The 21,975-nt window shown below is 44.0% G+C and overlaps 1 protein-coding gene across 1 annotated transcript in view; it reads left to right on the top strand.

Annotated features, from left to right (window-relative positions):
• Nucleotides 1-18,700, top strand: part of SFMBT1 (Scm like with four mbt domains 1) — a 134,952-nt gene extending 116,252 nt beyond the window's left edge. Inside the window, exons 19-21 of the mRNA XM_040407409.1 lie at nucleotides 949-1,146; nucleotides 14,883-15,011; nucleotides 18,341-18,700. Coding sequence (XP_040263343.1) covers nucleotides 949-1,146; nucleotides 14,883-15,011; nucleotides 18,341-18,481 — 468 coding nt within the window. The 3' untranslated portion in view covers nucleotides 18,482-18,700. The remainder of the gene's footprint in view (nucleotides 1-948; nucleotides 1,147-14,882; nucleotides 15,012-18,340) is intronic.
• The last annotated feature ends 3,275 nt before the right edge of the window (nucleotides 18,701-21,975 follow it).

The following is a 21,975-nucleotide window of genomic DNA, read 5'->3' as shown; positions in this document are numbered from 1 at the left end:
ATGTCTTATTTTGGTCCTCATAATGCAGACCTGAATTTCATAGAAATCAATGGGACTGCAAAAAAATAAATAAAATGCTGGTCGCGCAAGGACCGTATCCTTATTTGGCGGACCTGCGTCTCGCAGACCGAAAAATGGATATGGCCGTGTGCATAAGGGTTTAGATACACAGCTCAGCAGGCGGAATCATACAAGATAGGATTAGATACACCACTCAACAGACTGTGTCATACAAAATGGAATTAGATACCCCGCTCAGCAGGCTGTATCATAGAAGATGGGATTAGATACACACTTCAGCGGGCAGTATCTCATACAACATGCTATGTATCATGCACACATACATGTTAGGATTAGATACAGATGTGTGTGGATATGATGTGTTTATTACACTCTGGAGATGGTGAGGGAAGAGCCTGTGAACGGTCAGTGATGAGATTTAGACACTGAGTGAGAAGTAGATTCCTGTCTGGGTGTAGTAACATGGACACAGGAGTTGTAGTGGGTGGAGCTGCTGCAGACAGAGCAGAGTGGGGGCGTGGCCAGCCCGTGACTCATCACTGTGCAGTGCAGCCAGGCTTGTGTAGCAATAAAGTTATGTATTCAACAGAACAAAAAGGGGAGAAAGTAAACAGATCTGCCAGGATAATGTGATGTCTTCCAGGGGGGAAGGAAAGCTCATACATGAAAAACAAGTATTGGGGGCCTATGTATGCATGGTGAGGGGTGTTAGGAGCACATAAAAAGAATTGATTTTGGGACCGGACAACCTCTTTAATCTGGGGTAGTGGAAATGGACACCAGGATAAAGCCGACAATAAGTCACTGTATTCTGTCAGGCATCTGATTTTGCATAAAAGAATCCACAATGCACATGGAGGTCACACTACAAATCTGGTATGTTTTTTCTGCTTAATATTCATATGAATTTTTTAATTGCTTCTCTAGGGAAGTGGTGACGAGGAGGAGGAGGAAGATGAGGATTACTCCCCAAGTGAAGAAAGTGTTCAAGAACATCAAGAGGGCTCAGAACTCTCTGGGAAAGGGTCTTCATCAGCCTCCCCTACTCGTAGTGAACAGTCACTGAACTGTGAGAAGAAAAGAAAACCTTGGATGCTCGAAAGTGAAAAGCTTCTGTCTGCTAAGGTACAGGGAAACGAGTAACTGTAATTACCTCAATCATAGAACAAAACAGATGAGCTGTGACTACCAAGGTCATTGCAGTTTAGTCAAATCCTTTGTCAGGAACATTAATGTTCATTGGCTATAATACAAACCTGGTTGGAATTCATTCGTTGTGTAATTCAGAAAGTTTTTCAGTAAATGAACATGCAGATTGATGTATATATGCGTAACAGCCAGATGCCAAGAAATTCTGCTTAATAGTCCGTGTTCAGGACTGAATTTGCTTGGGCTCACCAGAGTAAATTATTCTGAGGGTCCACCCTCTGCCTATATAGGACATATGTACGTTCTCTTTTAAAGGGAACCTGTCACCTCTACTATGCTACCCTCACTGAGCGTTTCTAAATGTTCTTTGTGTTACCCTAAACCAGGGCTTTTTTTCTCAGAGAAAAGGTGGTGGAACTCAGCCCCCCTCCCCTGGCCATGCCCCTACCCACCCCTAGGACCGCCCCCTAAAACCGCCCCTTTAGAGAACAGGGATGCAAGTAAAATTTGGGGGGGCTATAAAAGTCCAGCCCAGCAAAGATACCCCCCAGATGGGGATGGCACTGTTAATGGGGGATCTGGGGATGGCACCCGCAGATCCCCCATCCTATAACAGTGCCATCCACAGACCCCCCATCCTATAACAGTGCAATCCACAGACCCCCCCACCCCATAACAGTGCCATCCACAGACCCCCCCACCCCATAACAGTGCCATCCACAGACCCCCCCACCCCATAACAGTGCCATCCACAGACCCCCCCACCCCATAACAGTGTCATCCACAGACACCCCACCCACCCCATAACAGTGCCATCCACAGACATCCCCCCAACCCATAACAGTGCCATCCACAGCCCCCCCACCCCATAACAGTGCCATCCACAGACCCCCCCACCCCTTAACAGTGCCATCCACAGACCCCCCCACCCCTTAACAGTGCCATCCACAGACACCCCCCCACCCCATAACAGTGCCATCCACAGACACCCGCCCCCCCACCCCATAACAGTGCCATCCACAGACCCCCCCCCCCCCCCATAACACTGCCATCCACAGACCCCCCCCCCCCCCATTGCCGCTCCAGTACAGTTATAAAATGTGTAAAATTAATAATGATTCTATTCATGAGGCCCCCTCTGTAGTAGAACATTCAATATATCCATCCTACTCACAGGGCTGTTGTCGTAATGCAGGCCGGCCGGGCAGACGAGCGGCAGCGTCACTGACTGACGTCACGTGCCTGCGCCGCCTGCTTCATTCATAAAGTAATCCGGGCAGGCATGTGACGTCAGTCAGTGACGCTGCCGCTCGTCTGCCCGGCCGGCCTGCATTACGATAGCAGCCCTGTGAGTAGGATGGATATATTGAATGTTCTACTACAGAGGGGGCCTAATGAATAGAATCATTATTAATTTTACACATTCTATAACTGTACTGGAGCTGGGGGCCGGAGCACAGTGAACGCACCGGCCCCCAGCTCCTCCTCCCAGTCCCTCCCCGCTGATACATCGCAGCCTGCGATGCTGGAGCATGGCAGGCTGCTATGTCAAAAGGTGGCGGAACGCCGTTCCGGTGCGTTCCGCCAGAAAAAAAGCCCTGCCCTAAACATATAACTTATACTTTTCATTTCATTTGCAGATAATTCAATAAGTATTATGAATTTTTGTACTTCTCACCTTTTATGCAAATTAACATAAGAGTCATATCTTACTTGTGTGACCAGAGAAGAGTAATATTTTCAAGCTCTGACTCATCTCATTAATTTGCAGATGAATCAAATCCTTTTTTTTACACAATAAAAGCACACAGAGCTATGGGGACTGGATATTGTGGATGTGCTAGCGGCCATTTAGCAACCCATGTCCTCAGCTCTATACCCAAAATCCAGGTGACAGGTTCCCTTTAAGTCACTTTTGCTATAATTTTATATATTTAGATCTTATCATTTATATGGTTTAATAGGTGCTTTTCGGTTCAAAGGTCAGCTCCAAATGATCTGATAGACCTCAGGGGTCCTGTTTTATAAGAGACCCATTAATGTATCAAATTTGGGTCCATCAGAGGATGCTGTGGTACTCTGGTGGGCCAGTCCAACCCTGTTAGTAGTTGATAAAAAGCCTCAGTCTATAGCTATAAGATAAAGGTAGCAGAATGATAAAGTTGATGTGTATCTCATATGTTGAGGTATCTGACTGTTGAGGTCACTAATAAAGGGGCGCGTACTGTGGCGGTCACTGTTAAATGGGCAGGCGCTGTGGAGGTCACTGTTAAAAGGGCAGGCACTGTGGAGGTCACTGTGAAAGGGGCGGGCACTGTTGAGGTCACTGTTAAAGGGGCGCATACTGTGGGGGTCACTGTTAAATGGGCAGGCGCTGTGGAGGTCACTGTGAAAGAGGCGGGCACTGTGGAGGTCACTGTTAAGGGGGCGGGCACTGTGGAGGTCACTGAAGGTGGCAGGCACTGTGGAGGTCACTGTGTAAGGGGCGGGCACTGGGGAGGTCACTGTTGAGGGGGCAGGGGCGACTATTAAAGGGGCAATTGCTGTGTGCTGTGGAGGTCACTGTTAAGGCAGCTGTCACAGCCTCTGTTGTGTGCGTCGTGACACGGTTGCCGTGCATGCTGTTGCCTGCAGCAACGTGTATTGGTTGCAGCATGTAGGTGGCTCCTCCTTTCCCCTGGGTCCTTCTCTGTCTGGTGCCGGAGGGGTTAATTATCTGGCTGGTGTGGATTTAGGTGTGTCTTGGGTGTGGCATTTTGGCTCATCTTGGCTCTTTATATGTTGTGTTGTGAGCTTGAGGTCAGTTGCCGTCCAGCCTTTGTGTAAGCTGGAGTGCTGCTCCTATCCTGGATATACCATCTGTCCAGTGGGAGGGCCTCCTAGCTAGACATCAATGTCACCTTGATGTCTCCCCGATGTTCCCTATGTCTTTACCTTCCCTTATCCCAGCCTCTGGCCTAGTTGCTTGTCCGTCTGCTTTACATTGTACATTGTCCCCACCATGACAGTATGTTCCACAAGGAGGCCCTCACGGACAGGTGAAACATCCAGAGAGGAGCAAAGCTCCTTCTCCTACAAAGGCAGACAAACAACTGACCGCACGCTTACAACTCCAACATAAGAAGAGCCATGAGGCCACACCCAGCTTCACCTTGCACACACCTTAACCCCGTACACACCAAAATGGGAAGGAACACCAGACTAAAAGGGGAAGTGACCACACATGCTAAAACACGTTGCCACCGGCAGCAAGCATGCACGGCAACCGTGTCACGGCACACACAATAGAGGCCGTGACAGCAGTGGGGTACTGTGGAGGTCTCTGTTAAGGGGGCGGGCCTCTGAGGAGGTCACTGTCAAGGGAATAGGGTGCTGCAAAACTCACTGTTAAAGGGGTGGGCTGCTGTGAAGGTCAAAGTTAAGGGGATGGGTTGCTGTGGAGGTCCCATTTTAAAGTGGCGGGGCACTGTGGGGGGGTCAGTGTTAAGGAGTGGGGAACTGTGACGTTCACTGTTAAAGGGGCGGGTGCTGTAGAGGTCACTGTTATGCGGGATACTGTCGATATCTTTTAACGACACACAGAAACGTTAAATGAAATAGATTAAATATACCCGTGCGAAGCTGGGTCCTGCTGCTAGTCTTATTTTTACATATACACTGAACAAAAATATAAACTCAACACTTTCGGTTTTGCTCCCATTTTGCATAAGCTGAACTCAAAGATCAACATTTTTTACATACACAAAAGACCTATTACTCTCAAAAATTGTTCACAAATCTGTCTAAATCTGTGTTAGTGAGCACTTCTCCTTTGCTGAGATAATCCATCCCACCTCACAGGTTTGGCATATCAAGGTGCTGATTAGACAGCATGAATATTGCACAGGTGTGCCTTAGACTGCCCACAATAAAAGCACACTCTAAAATATGTGCAGAGTTTTGCCTTACTGGGGGGATGGTCAAAAAACCATTCAGTATCTGGTGTGGCCACCATTTGCCTCACACAGTGCAACACATCTCCGTCGCCTAGAGTTGATCAGGTTGTTGATTGTGGCCTGTGGAATCTTGGTCCACTCCTCTTCAATAGCTGTGTGAAGTTGCAGAATATTGGCAGGAACTGGAACACGCTGTCCTATACGCCGATCCAAAGCATCCCAAACATGCTCAATGGGTGACATGTCCGGTGAGTATGCTGGCCATACAAGAACTGGGATGTTTTCAATTTCCAGGAATTGTGTACAGATCCTTGCAATATGGGGCCGTGCATTATCATGCTGCAACATGAGGTGATGGTCGTAGATGAATGGCAAAACAATGGGCCTCAGGATCTCGTCATCTTATCTCTGTGCATTTAAAATGCCATTAATAAAATCCACCTGTGTTTGTTGCCCATAACATACGCCTGCCCATACCATAACCCCACCGCCACCATGGAGTTAATCGATCCACAACGTTGACGTCAGCAAACCGCTCACCCACACAACGCCACACATGCTGTTTGCCTTCTGCCCTGAACAGTTAAAAACCGGGACTCATCCAGTCAGGTCCAGGCCCCGATAAGGACGACGAGCATGCAGATGAGCTTCCCTGAGACGGTTTATGACAGTTTGTGCAGAAATTCTTTGGTTATGCAAACCGATTGTTGCTGCAGCTTTCCGGGTGGCTGGTCTCAGATGATCATGGAGGTGAACATGCTGGATGTGGAGGTCCTGGGCTGGTGTGGTTACACATGGTCTGCGGTTGTGAGGCCGGTTGGATGTACTGCCAAATTCTCTGAAACGCCTTTGGAGACGGCTTATGGTAGAGAAATTAGCATTCATTGCATGGGCAACAGCTCTGGTAGACATTTCTGCAGTCAGCATGCCAATTGCACGCTCCCTCAAATGTTGAGACATCTGTGGCATTGTGCTGTGTGATCAAACTGCACATTTCAGAGTGGCCTTTTATTATCGGCAGTCTAATGCACACCTGTGCAATATTCATGCTGTCTTATCAGCACCTTAATATGCCACACCTGTGAGGTGGGATGGATTATCTCGGCAAAGGAGAAGTGCTCACTAACAATATTGTGAACAATATTTGAAAGTAATGGGTCTTTTGTGTATGTAGAAAATGTTTCAGATCTTTGAGTTCAGCTCGTGCAAAATGGGAGCAAAACTGAAAGTGTTGCGTTTATATTTTTGTTCAGTGTGTGTATGTGTGTGTATGTATGTGTGTATATATATATATATATATATATATCAACGAAAAAGTCCAGAAAAATGAATGGCACTCCAATAGGTTATAAAAAAATAACTCCTTTAATCACCCGTGCGGTGGAATGTTTCGGCTCAATGCTAGAGCCTTTTTCAAGCAAAGAACATATACACCCTGTACAGAATTATTAGGCAAATGAGTATTTTGACCACATCATCCTCTTTATGCATGTTGTCTTACTCCAAGCCGTATAGGCTCGAAAGCCTACTACCAATTAAGCATATTAGGTGATGTGCATCTCTGTAATGAGAAGGGGTGTGGTCTAATGACATCAACACCCTATATTAGGTGTGCATAATTATTAGGCAACTTCCTTTCCTTTGTCAAAATGGGTCAAAAGAAGGACTTGACAGGCTCAGAAAAGTCCAAAATAGTGAGATATCTTGCAGAGGGATGCAGCACTCTTAAAATTGCAAAGCTTCTGAAGCGTGATCATCGAACAATCAAGCGTTTCATTCAAAATAGTCAACAGGGTCGCAAGAAGCGTGTGGAAAAACCAAGGCGCAAAATAACTGCCCATGAACTGAGAAAAGTCAAGCGTGCAGCTGCCAAGATACCACTTGCCACCAGTTTGGCCATATTTCAGAGCTGCAACATCACTGGAGTGCCCAAAAGCACAAGGTGTGCAATACTCAGAGACATGGCCAAGGTAAGAAAGGCTGAAAGACGACCACCACTGAACAAGACACACAAGCTGAAACGTCAAAACTGGGCCAAGAAATATCTCAAGACTGATTTTTCTAAGGTTTTATGGACTGATGAAATGAGAGTGAGTCTTGATGGGCCAGATGGATGGGCCCGTGGCTGGATTGGTAAAGGGCAGAGAGCTCCAGTCCGACTCAGACACCAGCAAGGTGGAGGTGGAGTACTGGTTTGATGGGCTTGTGGGGCCTTTTCGGGTTGAGGATGGAGTCAAGCTCAACTCCCAGTCCTACTGCCAGTTTCTGAAGGACACCTTCTTCAAGCAGTGGTACAGGAAGAAGTCTGCATCCTTCAAGAAAAACATGATTTTCATGCAGGACAATGCTCCATCACACGCGTCCAAGTACTCCACAGCGTGGCTGGCAAGAAAGGGTATAAAAGAAGAAAATCTAATGACATGGCCTCCTTGTTCACCTGATCTGAACCCCATTGAGAACCTGTGGTCCATCATCAAATGTGAGATTTACAAGGAGGGAAAACAGTACACCTCTCTGAACAGTGTCTGGGAGGCTGTGGTTGCTGCTGCACGCAATGTTGATGGTGAACAGATCAAAACACTGACCGAATCCATGGATGGCAGGCTTTTGAGTGTCCTTGCAAAGAAAGGTGGCTATATTGGTCACTGATTTGTTTTTGAATGTCAGAAATGTATATTTGTGAATGTTGAGATGTTATATTGGTATTACTGGTAAAAATAAATAATTGAAATGGGTATATATTTGTTTTTTGTTAAGTTGCCTAATAATTATGCACAGTAATAGTCACCTGCACACACAGATATCCCCCTAAAATAGCTAAAACTAAAAACAAACTAAAAACTACTTCCAAAAATATTCAGCTTTGATATTAATGAGTTTTTTGGGTTCATTGAGAACATGGTTGTTGTTCAATAATAAAATGAATCCTCAAAAATACAACTTGCCTAATAATTCTGCACTCCCTGTACATATGGTGGGTATATATAGGTGAAACAGCACACATCATCATCATGTGACCCAATCAAAACAGTGGGTGTTGACAAAATTAGCATACAAAACAATGAGAAAAAATACTTTAAACTATACAATGTACATTGCAAACTAAAAATTACATAGGTGAAGACATGGTCAATCAATCATTGTGATATAAATTATAATCTAATGTCCATGTGTGATCCATGATAATAAACACCATCTCCAGTGTTGACCATGACAGATGTGAAAACCAAAGTGAAATATAAGGGGAGGAGCCAAAAAGACCGAAAATGCTAACATATCCAAGGGATGAGGCACACGATCCAAACGCCATCCCAGCGTTGTATACAATCTACTGCGCCTGCTTCGGGGAGTGCCAATCAGGTAGGCAGCTGAGAGCGTCCTGCGTCAGAGACAAATATTTGCGCATGCGCATTCTCCTGCCGTTCCGCTCATCTGCCTATTCTACAGAATACTGTGCGCATGCCCAGTGCGATACAAGCACACACGGCCATCTTGGTTGCTGGTCAACTGCCCGACCTTCGCATATCAGTGCTGTTCATATCGGAATACAGCCTTATAATCGAGCATAGTGCCGCAGAGCGGTAGGGGCAGTCCCCTTCACAGGGCTGCAGCCCCACCCTTCCAGGCAACGTTCCGAAGACCACCACATATCACGTGGCTATCTGGGGGGGTTTACCATGAAAGTAATGCAGGCACCATTCAACTCAAGAGGGATCTCCTCAGGCCGGTGAACCAATGTATGTAAAGGGCAAGTCAATCAAGACGCCTAAAACAATATAGACTAAACAAATAGGGCTAGTATGGCTTGTACCCTTTGGCACTCCTCACTCAGGGCAGCATGTACTAAATAAAACACTACAATAAGTGTGCCGGATTCCCAATGGATGTGAAGCAGCGGTTCGACTTTCATTTCCATCCCTGTTTCATTTGTGTTGTGCAAGTGATCTTAAACAGAGAAAAAGAAAAATATATAAGTATATTAAAAACATTACAAACAGTATTGCAGTTCTCCAAGTCTACACACTTGAGAACACACCAAGTCACAGGTCAGAAAAGGCAAACCACCCTCTACATGATATCCCCAAAATTGTATTCCACATTCAATCCATTGGGCTTAAGGCTGCCCAACCTGTGTATCCACAGTAACTCCCTATGTTTCAACAACTTAAGTCTATTGCCACCGCGTCTAGGTAGAGGTATGTGGTCCAAGATCCAACATTTCAAATCATTCTCCCTATGTCCTGCCTCAGTAAAATGTTTGTCATTTGTAATTTTTTGTGTGCAATGTTCATTGTATATTTTGATGTATTTTTTTCTCATTGTTTTGTATGCTAATTTTGTCAACACCCACTGTTTTGATTGGGTCACATGATGCTGATGTGTGCTGTTTCACCTATATATACCCACCATATGTATATGTTCTTTGCTTGAAAAAGGCTCTAGCATTGAGCCGAAACGTTCCACCGCACGGGTGATTAAAGGAGTTATTTTTTTATAACCTATTGGAGTGCCGTTCATTTTTCTGGACTCTATATATATATATATATATATATATATATATATATATATAATATATATATATATATATATATATATATATATATAAATATATATATAGTTTGTCTGTTCTTTATGAGAGACCAAACAACTGCACCAATCTTCACCAAATTTGGCACACAGGTACATCAGGTGTCCAGTCTCTAGGACGTACCATTCCTGAGATGCATGTATTCCCAAAAAATTACCTGCATTAGCCAATACAAGCCTGCAAATCTTTCTCTTCATATCCCAACTGCCATACACACGGTCATATGCAGGGCTGGGACAAGGTCCACCACCAACAGAGGCTGAGCTGCCCAAGTGCGCCCCCCCCCCCGCTTGCCTGCGCCCAGAGCCGGTGCAAGGTTTTTTACCAACACAAGCGAACCTACATTTTGGTGCCCCAGACCCCCCCCTCCCCCTTCAGCTCACCTGGGGGAAGGGGGATGCGCCAAAATGTAGGTTCGTCCCATAAGACGCACCTAGGTTTTAAAGGAGGATAATAGGAAACAATATTTTTCATTCCACCTCAGGTCAGACCAGCCATCAGACCCGCAATGTTAATTAGACCTCAGCTCGCAGGCACAGCCCCAATGCCTCAGATCAGACCCCCATGTCAGCCATCAGCCCTCCATGTCATATTTCTCCCCGTCCATGGCACAGACAGACTACAGACATTGTCTCCGGCCCATCATGTAACCCCATCCTCACCCATGTCACATTTCTCCCCCTCCATTTGATTGCTCTAACACCTAAAGAAATTTTTATTTTTTTTTTAAAACCTGATGTTTCTCCAGATGATCTTTTTACAAACCTTTGAGACTCTATTAACACTACTATCAACATCAGGTCATTTAGAGAAACAGCATCTTTTTTTAATTATGTTTTTCCTTTAGGTGTTAAAACATAACTTTCATTTCATTGCTGTAACACCTAAAGGAAAAATCTTTTTAAAAACCTGCTGTGTCCCTAGATGACCTTATGTTGATAGTAGTGTTAATAGAGCCTCAAAGGTCTGTAAACATAGGGTAACTGCTTCTATAGACCTTTCAGACTCTATTACCACTGCTATCGACATAAGGTCATCTTGAGAAACAGCAGGTTTTTTATTTGATTTCCTTTAGGTGTTCAAGCAATCAAATAAGTTAGGTTTTAACACCTAAAGGAAAAAGATAATTTAAAAAACTTGCTCTTTCTCTAGGTGACATTATGTTGATAGCAGTGGTAATAGTCTCAAGGGTCTATAAAAGCAGTTACCCTATTTTTACAGACCTTTGAGACTCTATTAACACTACTATCAGCATAAGGTCATCTAGAGAAACAGCAGGCTTTAAAAAAAATCCCTTTAGGCTACTTTCACACGAGCGTTCAGGTGTCCGCTTGTCAGCTCCGTTTGAAGGGGCTCATGAGCGGCCCCGAACACATCCGTCCGGCCCCAATGCATTCTCAGTGGAGGCGGATCCACTGAGAATGCATCCGCCTGCCAGCGCTCAGCCTCCGCTCCGCTCAGTGAGCGGACTCCTGAACGCTGCTTGCAGCGTTCGGGTGTCCGCCTGGCCGTGCGGAGGCGAGCGGATCCGTCCAGACTTATAATGGAAGTCAATGGGGACGGATCCGCTTGAAGAGGACACTATATGGCTCAATCTTCAAGCGGATCCGTTCCCCATTGACTTTCAATGTAAAGTCTGAACGGATCCGCTCAGGCTACTTTCTGACTTCGAAAATTTTCTAAGTAATAATGCAGACGGATCCGTTCTGAACGGATGCAAACGTCTGCATTATCGGAGCGGATCCGTCTGATGAAACATCAGACGGATCCGCTCCGAACGCTCGTGTGAAAGTAGCCTTAGGTGTTAGAGTAGATTGGAATCAAATTAACATTATGTGTTAAGATTAGGGTCAGAAGCCGACAAGCAGGGTTTCTTTAGCCTCTTGGCTATTAGTTTTTACATTCATAAAGCTCCACATTGAGCTTCCAGCAGCAGACAGATGCCAGGGCACTTCTGTGGTCACCTCACCTGGGCACATGGTCTTTGCTCAGCAGAGTCCTGCCATACATGCTGGCTAGATGCTAGAATGGATTTGTTAGAAGGAGGTCTGTGATGTCACTGGTCACATGATCCACTGTGAGAACGCAGGCTTCCTGTCTTCAAAGTTCACACCCTCCTGCTGTGTTCAGCTCCAGAGAGAAGGGGGTGTGAAAGGATTGACCAATGGCAGGGCAGCTAGCTGATACTGGCCAATCAGCAGCCTCCTGCTCAGGGGCATAACTAGAAGTGACTGGTCCCCACAGCAAATTTTTGTATGGGCCCCCCCCCCCCTTCCCCCAGAAAACTACTGATCGTTAAACAAAAACAAGCGCTCACATAGACCGAAATATAGAAAAGTAATTTTTTTAAAGTAATTAAACAAAATAAAAACCATACAAGTTTAGTATCGTATTGAGCCGCAGAATAAAGACGGCATTTTTAGTGAACGCTGTGATGTGAAAACCTCAAAAATCTTGGCGGAATTGTGTGTGTTTTTTTTTTGTTTTGTTTTTTTAACCCACAAATATATTTTTTTCCTGCTTTCTGATACAAGACATGGTAAACTAATTGGCGGCATTTAAAAAATGCATCTTGTCCCACACAAAATAAGCCCTCATATAACTGTGAATGGAAAAATAAAAAGGTTATGGCTAATGTACAAATGAAAATGGGGCCGGTCTTTAAGGGGTAAAAGGTATCAAACTACAATGTTTTATATTGCTTGCTCTTTTTGAGAGCATCAGGGTTTTTGCACATTTCACATACACAACTCTGCTACATGCGCACACACACAGCTCTGGGTGGCACATTATATATCACTGTGTTGCACATTTTACATACACAGCTCCGCTGTGCACATTATACATTCCTCTGTCTCATACAGCTCTGCTACATACACCACACACACTACTGTTCTGGATTTACACTATACACCTATCTTTGCTGCATTATACACATGAAGCACCCTCAGCTCTGCTACATGCACCCCACACACAGCTGCTCTGGGTAGGCAGACACACACAGCTCTGCTACATACACCACACACACTACTGTTCTGGATTCAAACTATACACCTATCTTTGCTGCATTATACACATGAAGCACCCCCCAAGCTCTGCTACATGCACCCCACACACAGCTCTGCTACATACACCACACACACTACTGTTCTGGATTCACACTATACACCTATCTTTGCTGCATTATACACATGAAGCACTCTCAGCTCTGCTACATGCACCCCACACACAGCTGCTCTGGGTAGGCAGACACACACAGCTATGCTACAGCCTCGCTGTACATCTTGTTTGCAGATTTGACTAAATCTGCAATGTGTGAATGAGGCCATACACATCATCCCTGCATTAACCCCTAAGTACCCGGAATTGTAAGTGCTAGGGTGCTAACCTCATATGTTCAACAGTTCAAGCCAAAGTCAGAAGCAGATGAGGATCATAAAGGCGCTACCAGTCCACAGCCTGGCTCCTCCCACCCACATGACCGGTCACATGGTCATGACATCATCAAAGGTCCTGTAGCTTAGAAGGATCTCGCATCTACACTGAGCTGCAGGGCGCAGAGCCCCTATGTCTGGTATACTGGGAGGGGGGGCGCGGAGCTGAGGGATCCCCATATGTTTAGCTCTGCAGGGATAGACAGGGCACGCTGCCGGGGGCCGGGCAGGGGAGGGGAGAGGAGGGGAGGGGAGGGCGCCCGGCAGCAAGTAAGTGATAAAAAAAAAAGGTTTGTTTTTCCGCCCACCCCAGGCTGCGCCCTGAGGCTGGAGCCTCCCCAGCCTCTGTGTCGGCCCGGCCCTGGTCATATGACCCTTATCAGCCAATAGACGCTCGCAGGCCCTTAGTCTCCACATACACACAGTTTAACTCCAGGTTTCCATAACAATCCAGCCATTTTTCTTCACTGCTGTAGGTCAGCTTTAGGCTAGGGCTACACGACGACAATAAGTCTCACGACACATAGGGCACAACTACACTGCGACATTGATATTGATGTCGCACGACAATTTTTATAATGATAGTCTATGGTGTTGCACTGCGACATACTGCAACTGTGATGCGACAGTCACAGAAAAATCCCTCTTGGATGGATTTTTTGCGACTATTGTGTCGCAGCATGTCACATGTCGCAGTGCGACACCATAGACTATCATTATAAAAAAAAATGCGAGCCATTGGTGCGACAAAATGTCACGCGACACATGTCGTCGTGTAGCCCTAGCCCTAAAGGGGCAGAGCGCTGTGGAGGTCACTGTTAAGGGGGCAGGGGCCACTATTAAAGGGGCAGCTGCTGTGAAGCTCAGTGTTAAAGGGGCGGGCACTGTGGAGGTCACTGTTAAAGGGGCGTTGATTGTGGATGTTACTGTTGAGGGGGCAGGCCGCTGTGGAGGTCACAGATAAGGGGACGGTCCCCTATGGAGGTCAGTGTTTAGGGGTGAGGTGCTGTATAGGCTACTGTTAAGGGGGCAGACCCCTGAAGAGGTCACTGTCAAGGGAGTGGGGTGCTGTGAAACTCACTGTTAAAGGGGCGGTCTGCTGTAAAGGTAAAAGTTAAGGGGATGGGCTGCTGTGAAGATCCCATTTTAAGAAGGCGGGGCACTGTGCGGGGTCAGTGTTAAGGGGGCGAAGTGCTGTAGAGGCCAATGTTATGGGGGATACTGTCTATCTTTTAACGACACACAAAAACATTAAATCAAATAGATGAAATATACCTGTGCGAAGCTGGATCCTTCTGTTAGTATTAAATAAATGTTGGCTGAATTCTGAATTTTTGGTGGGACTGGATGGCCATCTAAAGTGTATGAAGGCCTTCTGTCCCCTGATGGCAGATGTTAGGGCAGAGTATACCTGGGTATTTGAAATTCAACTGCCTCATCCTTATGTTCTTCAAGAGATGTCACCTTTGTGTTTTTTTATAGAGGAATGGCTGCTTCTAAACAGTCGTTAAAGGGAACTTTCCCAGAGCTTACTGTCGGACTCCGCAATTACAAAAAACTAGGTTTTACTCTAAAACGAGCAGAGGACAGGGAGAAAGGTTGGCTCCCCTCTGGCTTTATCCTGCTCAGCTAAATTAAAAGGTCTCTTCCTATTCACAAATAGTGAGAGACCTGGACATCGGGAAATGTGTTTTGTTTTGTTTTTGTTTGTTTTTTAATTGCCCATTTAGGAGTTAACAAACTGTTACTTTGCAGGATATCCGTATTGAGTTGAAGGAGCCCTTGACACTAAATGGAAGCCCACTGGACTGGACTGTGAATGATGTTGTCGAATACATCAAGTCCACAGATTGTAATCATCTTGCACGACTCTTTCAAGAACAGGTAAAATCTAACCACAATCAATTAGAAGAGTGTTATAACTTATAAAGAAGCAATGTTTTTCTATTTTATAAGAATGACAGTATACACACTGTTTAACATACAAAATGTGGCTTTTAATAGACAAACAATTGGCATACCATCTGTCTGTGGCTGAGAGAGGAACCAGGTTTTTTAACATTGGCATATTCATGTATGCATTTCATACAAAGGCCAATTTCACACAAGTGATACAGTGCGAGAAATGTGCTCCGTGTGTCACAGGTATTTCCTGTCCTGAGTGCTGCTCCTATGACATGGACCCACAGCATTCTAGTAATTTACAGTGCTGTGTGTTTCTGCCCGATCTCAACTCTGATTTGTAGTGATGGCAATATGTCAGTACAGGTCATTACAGTTGAGGTCAGGCAGGAATACATAGCATTATAATGCCGTGGGTCCATGTCAAAGGAGCAGCCAGTGGTGTAACTAGAACTGACTGGGCCCCACACTAAAGTTTTGAAACCCCCTCCCCCCAAAGCAACCCTCTCTTCTCCTGTGCAACCCTCACTCCTGCGGCTAGTCAAGATCTTGGTCTCACACCAGACCAAGCAGCCGCTCCGTCCGTTTTCTACATGTATATACTATATGTCATGTCACTGTATATAGTGTCACTATATATAATGTCATTGTATAATACTGTTGAGGGGGCCCTGACAATAACATCCTTCAGTCCTCCTCCTGGGCGGGACCCTTTTGAGTTTGGGCCCTATAGCAGTCGCTTCCACTATATAGCTACGCCCCCTGGGAGCAGCTCTCAAGCCGGGAAATACTTCTGACACACGGAGCGTATTTCTCACATTGAATACACTCATGTGTAATTGGCCAAACAGAGAGTGACTCTCCTGACTAGGGGAACCAATGGGACAAACTCCTTTGCATAAAACTTGCTTTAAAAGGGATCCTGCTACACTGAAAATGCTGTGCAGTCTGCAGCAGCATGTTAGAGAGAAGCTGGATTTGCTGAATAGATTGAGATATTGATATATGGTTTGATAATAAAACATTCATATTCAGTTCAGATAAATTTTTCTATTAATTTAAATCCCTGCTCATTCTGAGTTTAGGTGTTAAAATTATAGCTATCCATGACTGAGTTGGAGCATCCCTCTTGAGTGCGAAGCCCAGAATGAGCAGAGATTTAAATTAATAAAATACAAGTTATATTTAATCTATTAAAACTCCTGTTGCTCTGGCCAAGATTGGAGCTAGCTCCGATCCCAGCCATTTAACCCCTTAGATGCTGAGATGAAAAGCATCCACGGTGTCTATGTTGTTGGCAGAGGGAGGAGGGCTCTCTCTGTAACCACCCCCCCTCCTGCAATGTGATCATAGGATGTTGATGGATGCTATAGCAACCAAAGAACTAATAATTGCCTCAACAGAAGTAAATTTAGACTCTGCCTTAGGTAAGGTCTAATAGGCTGACAATTTTTTTTTTTTTTAAAGTGAAAAAAAAAAAAAAAAAAATGTTATGGGTCTTAGAATAGGAAGAGACCAAAAATATGGATGTTAATGACATTTTTTTTATGATGCATAAGTAGTAAAACATACAAACTACTGAATAAATTTAACCTGATTTCTAGCACACAGTGAATCCCATAGGGAAAAAAAAAAAAAAAAAAAAAGAAACTTGCTAGTATTTGGCCATCTCACTTCCCAAAAAATGGAATAAAAAAAGTGATCAAAATGTCATATGTACCCCAAAATTGTACCAATATAAACGACAGCTTGTCCAGCAAATAAGAAGCCCTCATGTAGCTTCACAAACAGAAATATAATAAAAGTAATGACTTCAAGAATATTTTGACACAAAGTAAAAGTAATTTATTTTTTAAGTGATTTTATGGTATAAAAGTAATGAAACCTTTAAAAAATATGTAAAATTTGTATCATAATAATCGTATCACCCACAGTTATATCACAGTTCTGTCATGTTATTTACATTGCATTAATAAAAATACTGACAGAATTGCTGTTATTTGGCCACCCTGGCTCCCAAAAATGGAGATCTAAAAGCCCTCCAAAATGGTACGAATGAAAACTGCAGTTTGTTCCACAGTCCCATATTAAAGGTTTTGATTGGTGGGGTTTGAAGTGTGAGATTCACACAGAGAGCTGAAAACAGACTCTGTATAAACTCTATGAGAATGTCTGTCTCTAGTTGCATGGAGGCACAGTGGTCTATGCGAGCCCTTCTATATCAATGGCGATCTCCGCACTTGGAAACACACCAGTCAAAATCTTCTATCCATCACTATGATGCAAATGTCAAGTTTTAAAATTGGGGCTTCAACCGGAAGACTAAAACTGCCTGCATCCTTTTAAGGGGTTATCCAAGATGCGCCGCAATCCCGTGCGGCCACCACTTTCAGGATCACATGCCATACATTGGGCATATGTTCCCAGCCTGGGGTTGAAGCCCGCTGCACATGCGTGAGTCTTAATCTCATGCAAGTGCTTTCGTGAGTGATTTAGACTCACAGTTGCGCTGCAGGTTGTAATCCCAGGCAGGGATCATGTGCCCAATATACAGCACCTGATCCCGGAAGTGATGGCTGCACTGGATTGTGGCACATTTTGGATAATCCCTTTAAGGGCTTAAAACAGTTATATGTGGAGGCAGCAATGCATATAAATCCTATTCATCACTCGGCAGTAGTCACTATGATTAGGTGATGGGTACTAACATTAGTAGGCATGAAAATATGAAGTCTACCCTAGTTAAACGGCATCTGTCAGCAGATTTGTACCCATAAAACTGGCTGAACTTGGCAGCGGAAGGCATCTGTGTTGGTCCCATGTTCATATGTACCTTCACTGCTGAGAAAAATGAAGTTTTAATGTATGCAAATGAGCCTCCAGGAGCAATGGGGGCATTGCTGTTACACCTAGAACCTCTGCTCTCTCTGCAACTGCTGCACCCTCTGCACTTTGACAGGACCAGGCAGTGAAAACATCTGGCCCTGTCAATCAGTGGAGAGGGTGCGGCAGTTGTAAAGAAAATGGAGCCTCTAGGTGTAACGGCAGAGCCCCCATTGCTCCTGGAGACACATTTGCATATATTAAAACTAAATTTTTCTCAGCAATGTCGGCACATATAGACATGGGACCAAGACAGATGCCTTCAGCTATCAAGTGCATTTGTAACGGGTCAGCCAGTTTCATAGTTATAAATTTGCTGACAGATGCATTTTAGGTTGTTGATCCATTTTAAGAGCTCAAATTCTTACAAAGACACTGTTCGCTGTGTTAATGGTTTTTATATATTTTTTCCTTCTGCTTTTATCCAGGAAATAGATGGAAGGGCACTTTTATTGCTCAATCTCCCTGCTGTTCAAGACTGTATGGATCTCAAGCCTGCCATGGCCATCAAACTGTGCTACCACATTGAACGAGTGAAGCTGGCTTTCTACCAAAGCTTTTCTCAATAAAGTATCCTGTTTTTGGATAGTGGACATACATTGTGCCCGGCACAGCCCATATATGTACCAGCCTTAAGGGATTTGCACTTTTATAGAACTGTCACTTGTTTACAAGTCCTCAGGCCATTTCAGTCCTAGGCTTGGAAATATGAGGAGATGTGTATGTAGTCACTGCTACCCACTTACTTTTATGGTGCGGTTACTACAGCAGCCACTAACTCACCCATGGGTTATGAAAACTTGTATTTGTAAGAAGTGACGAGGGTACTTGATAAGCAGCCATTTTTCTTTATTGATTTAGACTTCTGGAGCTAGAGAAAGTTAATTTGTTTTTGTAAAGGGACGCTGTTGTATGATATATGAAAAATGGATTTATCTGAAAAAGACCTTTAAGATGTGTTTAGTTTAGTTTATTTCTTTTGTGTGTTAACCTTGCACAAAGTCTTAATTTTAGTTGTAGTTTTTGTACATACACTTCTGTCCTAAACGTGCACATGGAGAAGAAGATGGGAGTTATAATCTCTGGACAGCAGTTTAACCAATGCAATTTAAAACTGAAGTTAGTATCTTTCAGCTTTCTATATGTTTTTAGGCAAAAATACTTGATTAAAGTATTATCCTTAAAGGCAATCCTTAAAGTACTCCTTAAAGGTAGTATCTGGTAATGCATTTTTAAATAATAAGTTGAGGAGTTCTCAGTTAAAGGGGTTCTTTGAGACTGGGACAAAGGATTACAAAAAAAATTGACTCGACTGTCACAGGAGCTCCTGTTCTAACACCAAGCTCCGTTCTCCTTCACTGCTGGACCAAAGGTATGACATGCCGTCTAAACACAACTCATCCATCAGTGGCCTTAGCTGTAATATGTGTAGGCATGGCCTGATGCCAATTATTGGATGGCAGCAGTGACGTGCATGTAGACTGCACTTCAAGCCTCCAGTCCATCGGGGTCCAGAAGTGGAGAAGGGAGCTTGGTGCTGGAACTGGAGCATCGGTGACAGGCGAGTCTTTTTTTTCAATCCCTGCACCCTGCCTGCACATATGAAAAGAAGTTCCTTGTTTCAGAGAACCCCTTTAATAAAGGGGGCTTTGTCCAGAATGGAGAGTGTCTAAAGATATTGGCTGGAGGACCCTACATCTTGGACACATCACGTAATACAGCAGAGCTGCTGACGATATATCAAATTCATGCTGTTGCCCTCTAGGCCAGGAGAGTGTAGATCCTTGTTTTCTGTGAGGGGAGAGAGCATGCAGGATTTTGTAATATCCTTATGGGCATTGTAGTAGCCACTTTGCTCTGTCCATTCAAAGAAATATAGGCTGCAGTCATTAGGATATTGTACAGTTCAGCATTTTAAAAACAGTCTAGATGAGTTAATGTCGGCCAAACCCAACGATTTTGCTGGGACCGGCTGACCTTCTAATGTGTATGGGGGGCTTTCTGAATCTCCCATGACTGTAGATGTTGGGGAGAATATGATCGGGCGTGTTGAATTTCAACATGTCTGATCCTTTTGTTCTCAGGAAATGGAATCTACCACAAGAGGTGTTGTTAAAGACGAAGATATCTTACTGGCTTATTCTCCTCTCCCATAGAGAATATATGCTTGCTCGGCTGAGCCGAATGCACATGTATATGGGAGATTAGTAGAGATCTCTATCAGATGAGTGAGCATTCGGCTGACCACTATTTTATGTATATGGCCAACGTAACACTTGTGCTATCAATCAAATTGTCTTGTGATAGATCCCTCTAAACAGCCCGGATTGCTGCCACCTAGGAAACGGGAACCCAATATCTCCTGTTAAAATGACCCATTGATAAATACTTGTGTATATACTTGAAGCTGCACAAGACTAGAGTTCTGTGCTACGTTAATTGCGCTACCTATGTGAAGAGGCTTATTTATATAACCCAGTGATTTTCTTTTGATTTTTTTTTTATTGCTACTGAGCCATTATTGTGTGAACAGTATTTTACCTATTGTACATCTTTTTCTTGGTTGTTTTTTTTTTTTCCTCTTTTCAGCATTTAGGTAGTGATGTAGCTATAATGTCTAACAGGTTAGACGCCTAAACAGTTATGTAAAGCAAAGCATTAAGTCATGTCCGGCTTATACCTTTCTAATAAGGTTCTGTTGTTTCAGCATTTATTGCCACTTCTTTTTCATTTTAGCAGTGCATTTTTGGAAATATTAATTTGAACTTCTCCAATTTAGATATCGAAAAAAACAAACGGAAACCAGAGGTTGCGTTTCTGTGTTATTTATTTCATGCGTGCACTGAAATGGAGTGAGACGACCTTCCTACAGCTGCATTGTCTTGTAGCATAAGTGTCCTCCTTTTAAATGATTATTCTACTCCTAGCCATGAAACCAACTTATTTAAATACATTTTCTATGTTTGGAATGTGTAACTTGTGTATATGATGTACAAATTAGAACACAATGAATCAGACTTGATTTCTTTAAACAGGTTTTTAATAAATTTGTAATATTTTAATATGAAGTGTCCACTCCTTTATTTGCTTCAGTGTGTCCAAACCCCACATGCACATTATACTATTATTGGCCTTTTCAGCTGGACCAGCTGACAGTCTAATGCAGTGGTGGTGATGGCACCTGTGCCAGAGGGGGCCCTCGGAGCCCTTTCTGTGGGCATGCGGCTCTGTGTGGGCCATTTGTAGGGTTGCCTATTTTATGTATATTCTCCTGAAGAATGGGTTATTTAAAAAAAAATATATAAAAAAAACCGCGTTGAGCCACATATTACCCTAATAAAGAGATTGACCTGAAGCCGTGTGAAGAGTACGCTGACTTCAATCTCCAACATTCTACATGTGATCCTGGCCAGGGGGGTTCAAATGTCTCAGGTGTCTTGAGCTTATCCTGCTGACAGTCCCCCAGTGAAGTGAGTGGAGATAATTTTTATATCTTCTATCTATTTTAAAACCTACTTGTTTTTATATATAGTATTTTTTAATTCATGACTATCCTTTATGATTATCCTATAAGGGACGAATTAACAGTTATCTTTTGACACTATATACTCTATACTTCCGTCATTGGCTTTATTGGGGAGTGGCGCTACCTCTCAACACTTGCTTATTCCTAGTTTCGGAATTTAGCAAGTGAGCCTATCAACCTGGCGGATGATTCCACCTTCCACTACCGCCAGTTCCTTTTCTTTTGTTTTCACTAATTCTTTGTTATCAAGCGTTTAGTAATCACTAACGCTATTTCTAGCTGCCTTCCCCATTGGAATCCAGTAGCTCTATTCCTCTTCTTCCTCCTTCCATCACTGCAGGCGCCCAAAAGGTTTCACATCTTCTTCAAGGGACTCTACCTACACCCAGAGGATTTGTTTAACCTCCTCATTTTTTTTTCTTTCATTTATCATTTGTAGGGTTGCCACCTGTGCTCCTTTGTGGAGCGTTCATTGGTACAGCCTTTGCCCCCCTCTTCTGCTTGTGTTAAAAAAAGAAATGAAACTCACCTCATCCA

The sequence above is a fragment of the Bufo bufo genome, chromosome 9 (genome assembly GCF_905171765.1).
Source record: "Bufo bufo chromosome 9, aBufBuf1.1, whole genome shotgun sequence".
Classification (NCBI taxonomy): domain Eukaryota; kingdom Metazoa; phylum Chordata; class Amphibia; order Anura; family Bufonidae; genus Bufo; species Bufo bufo.
The sequence above is the reverse complement of the archived record's forward strand: the minus strand, read 5'-3'. Positions and strand labels throughout refer to the sequence as shown.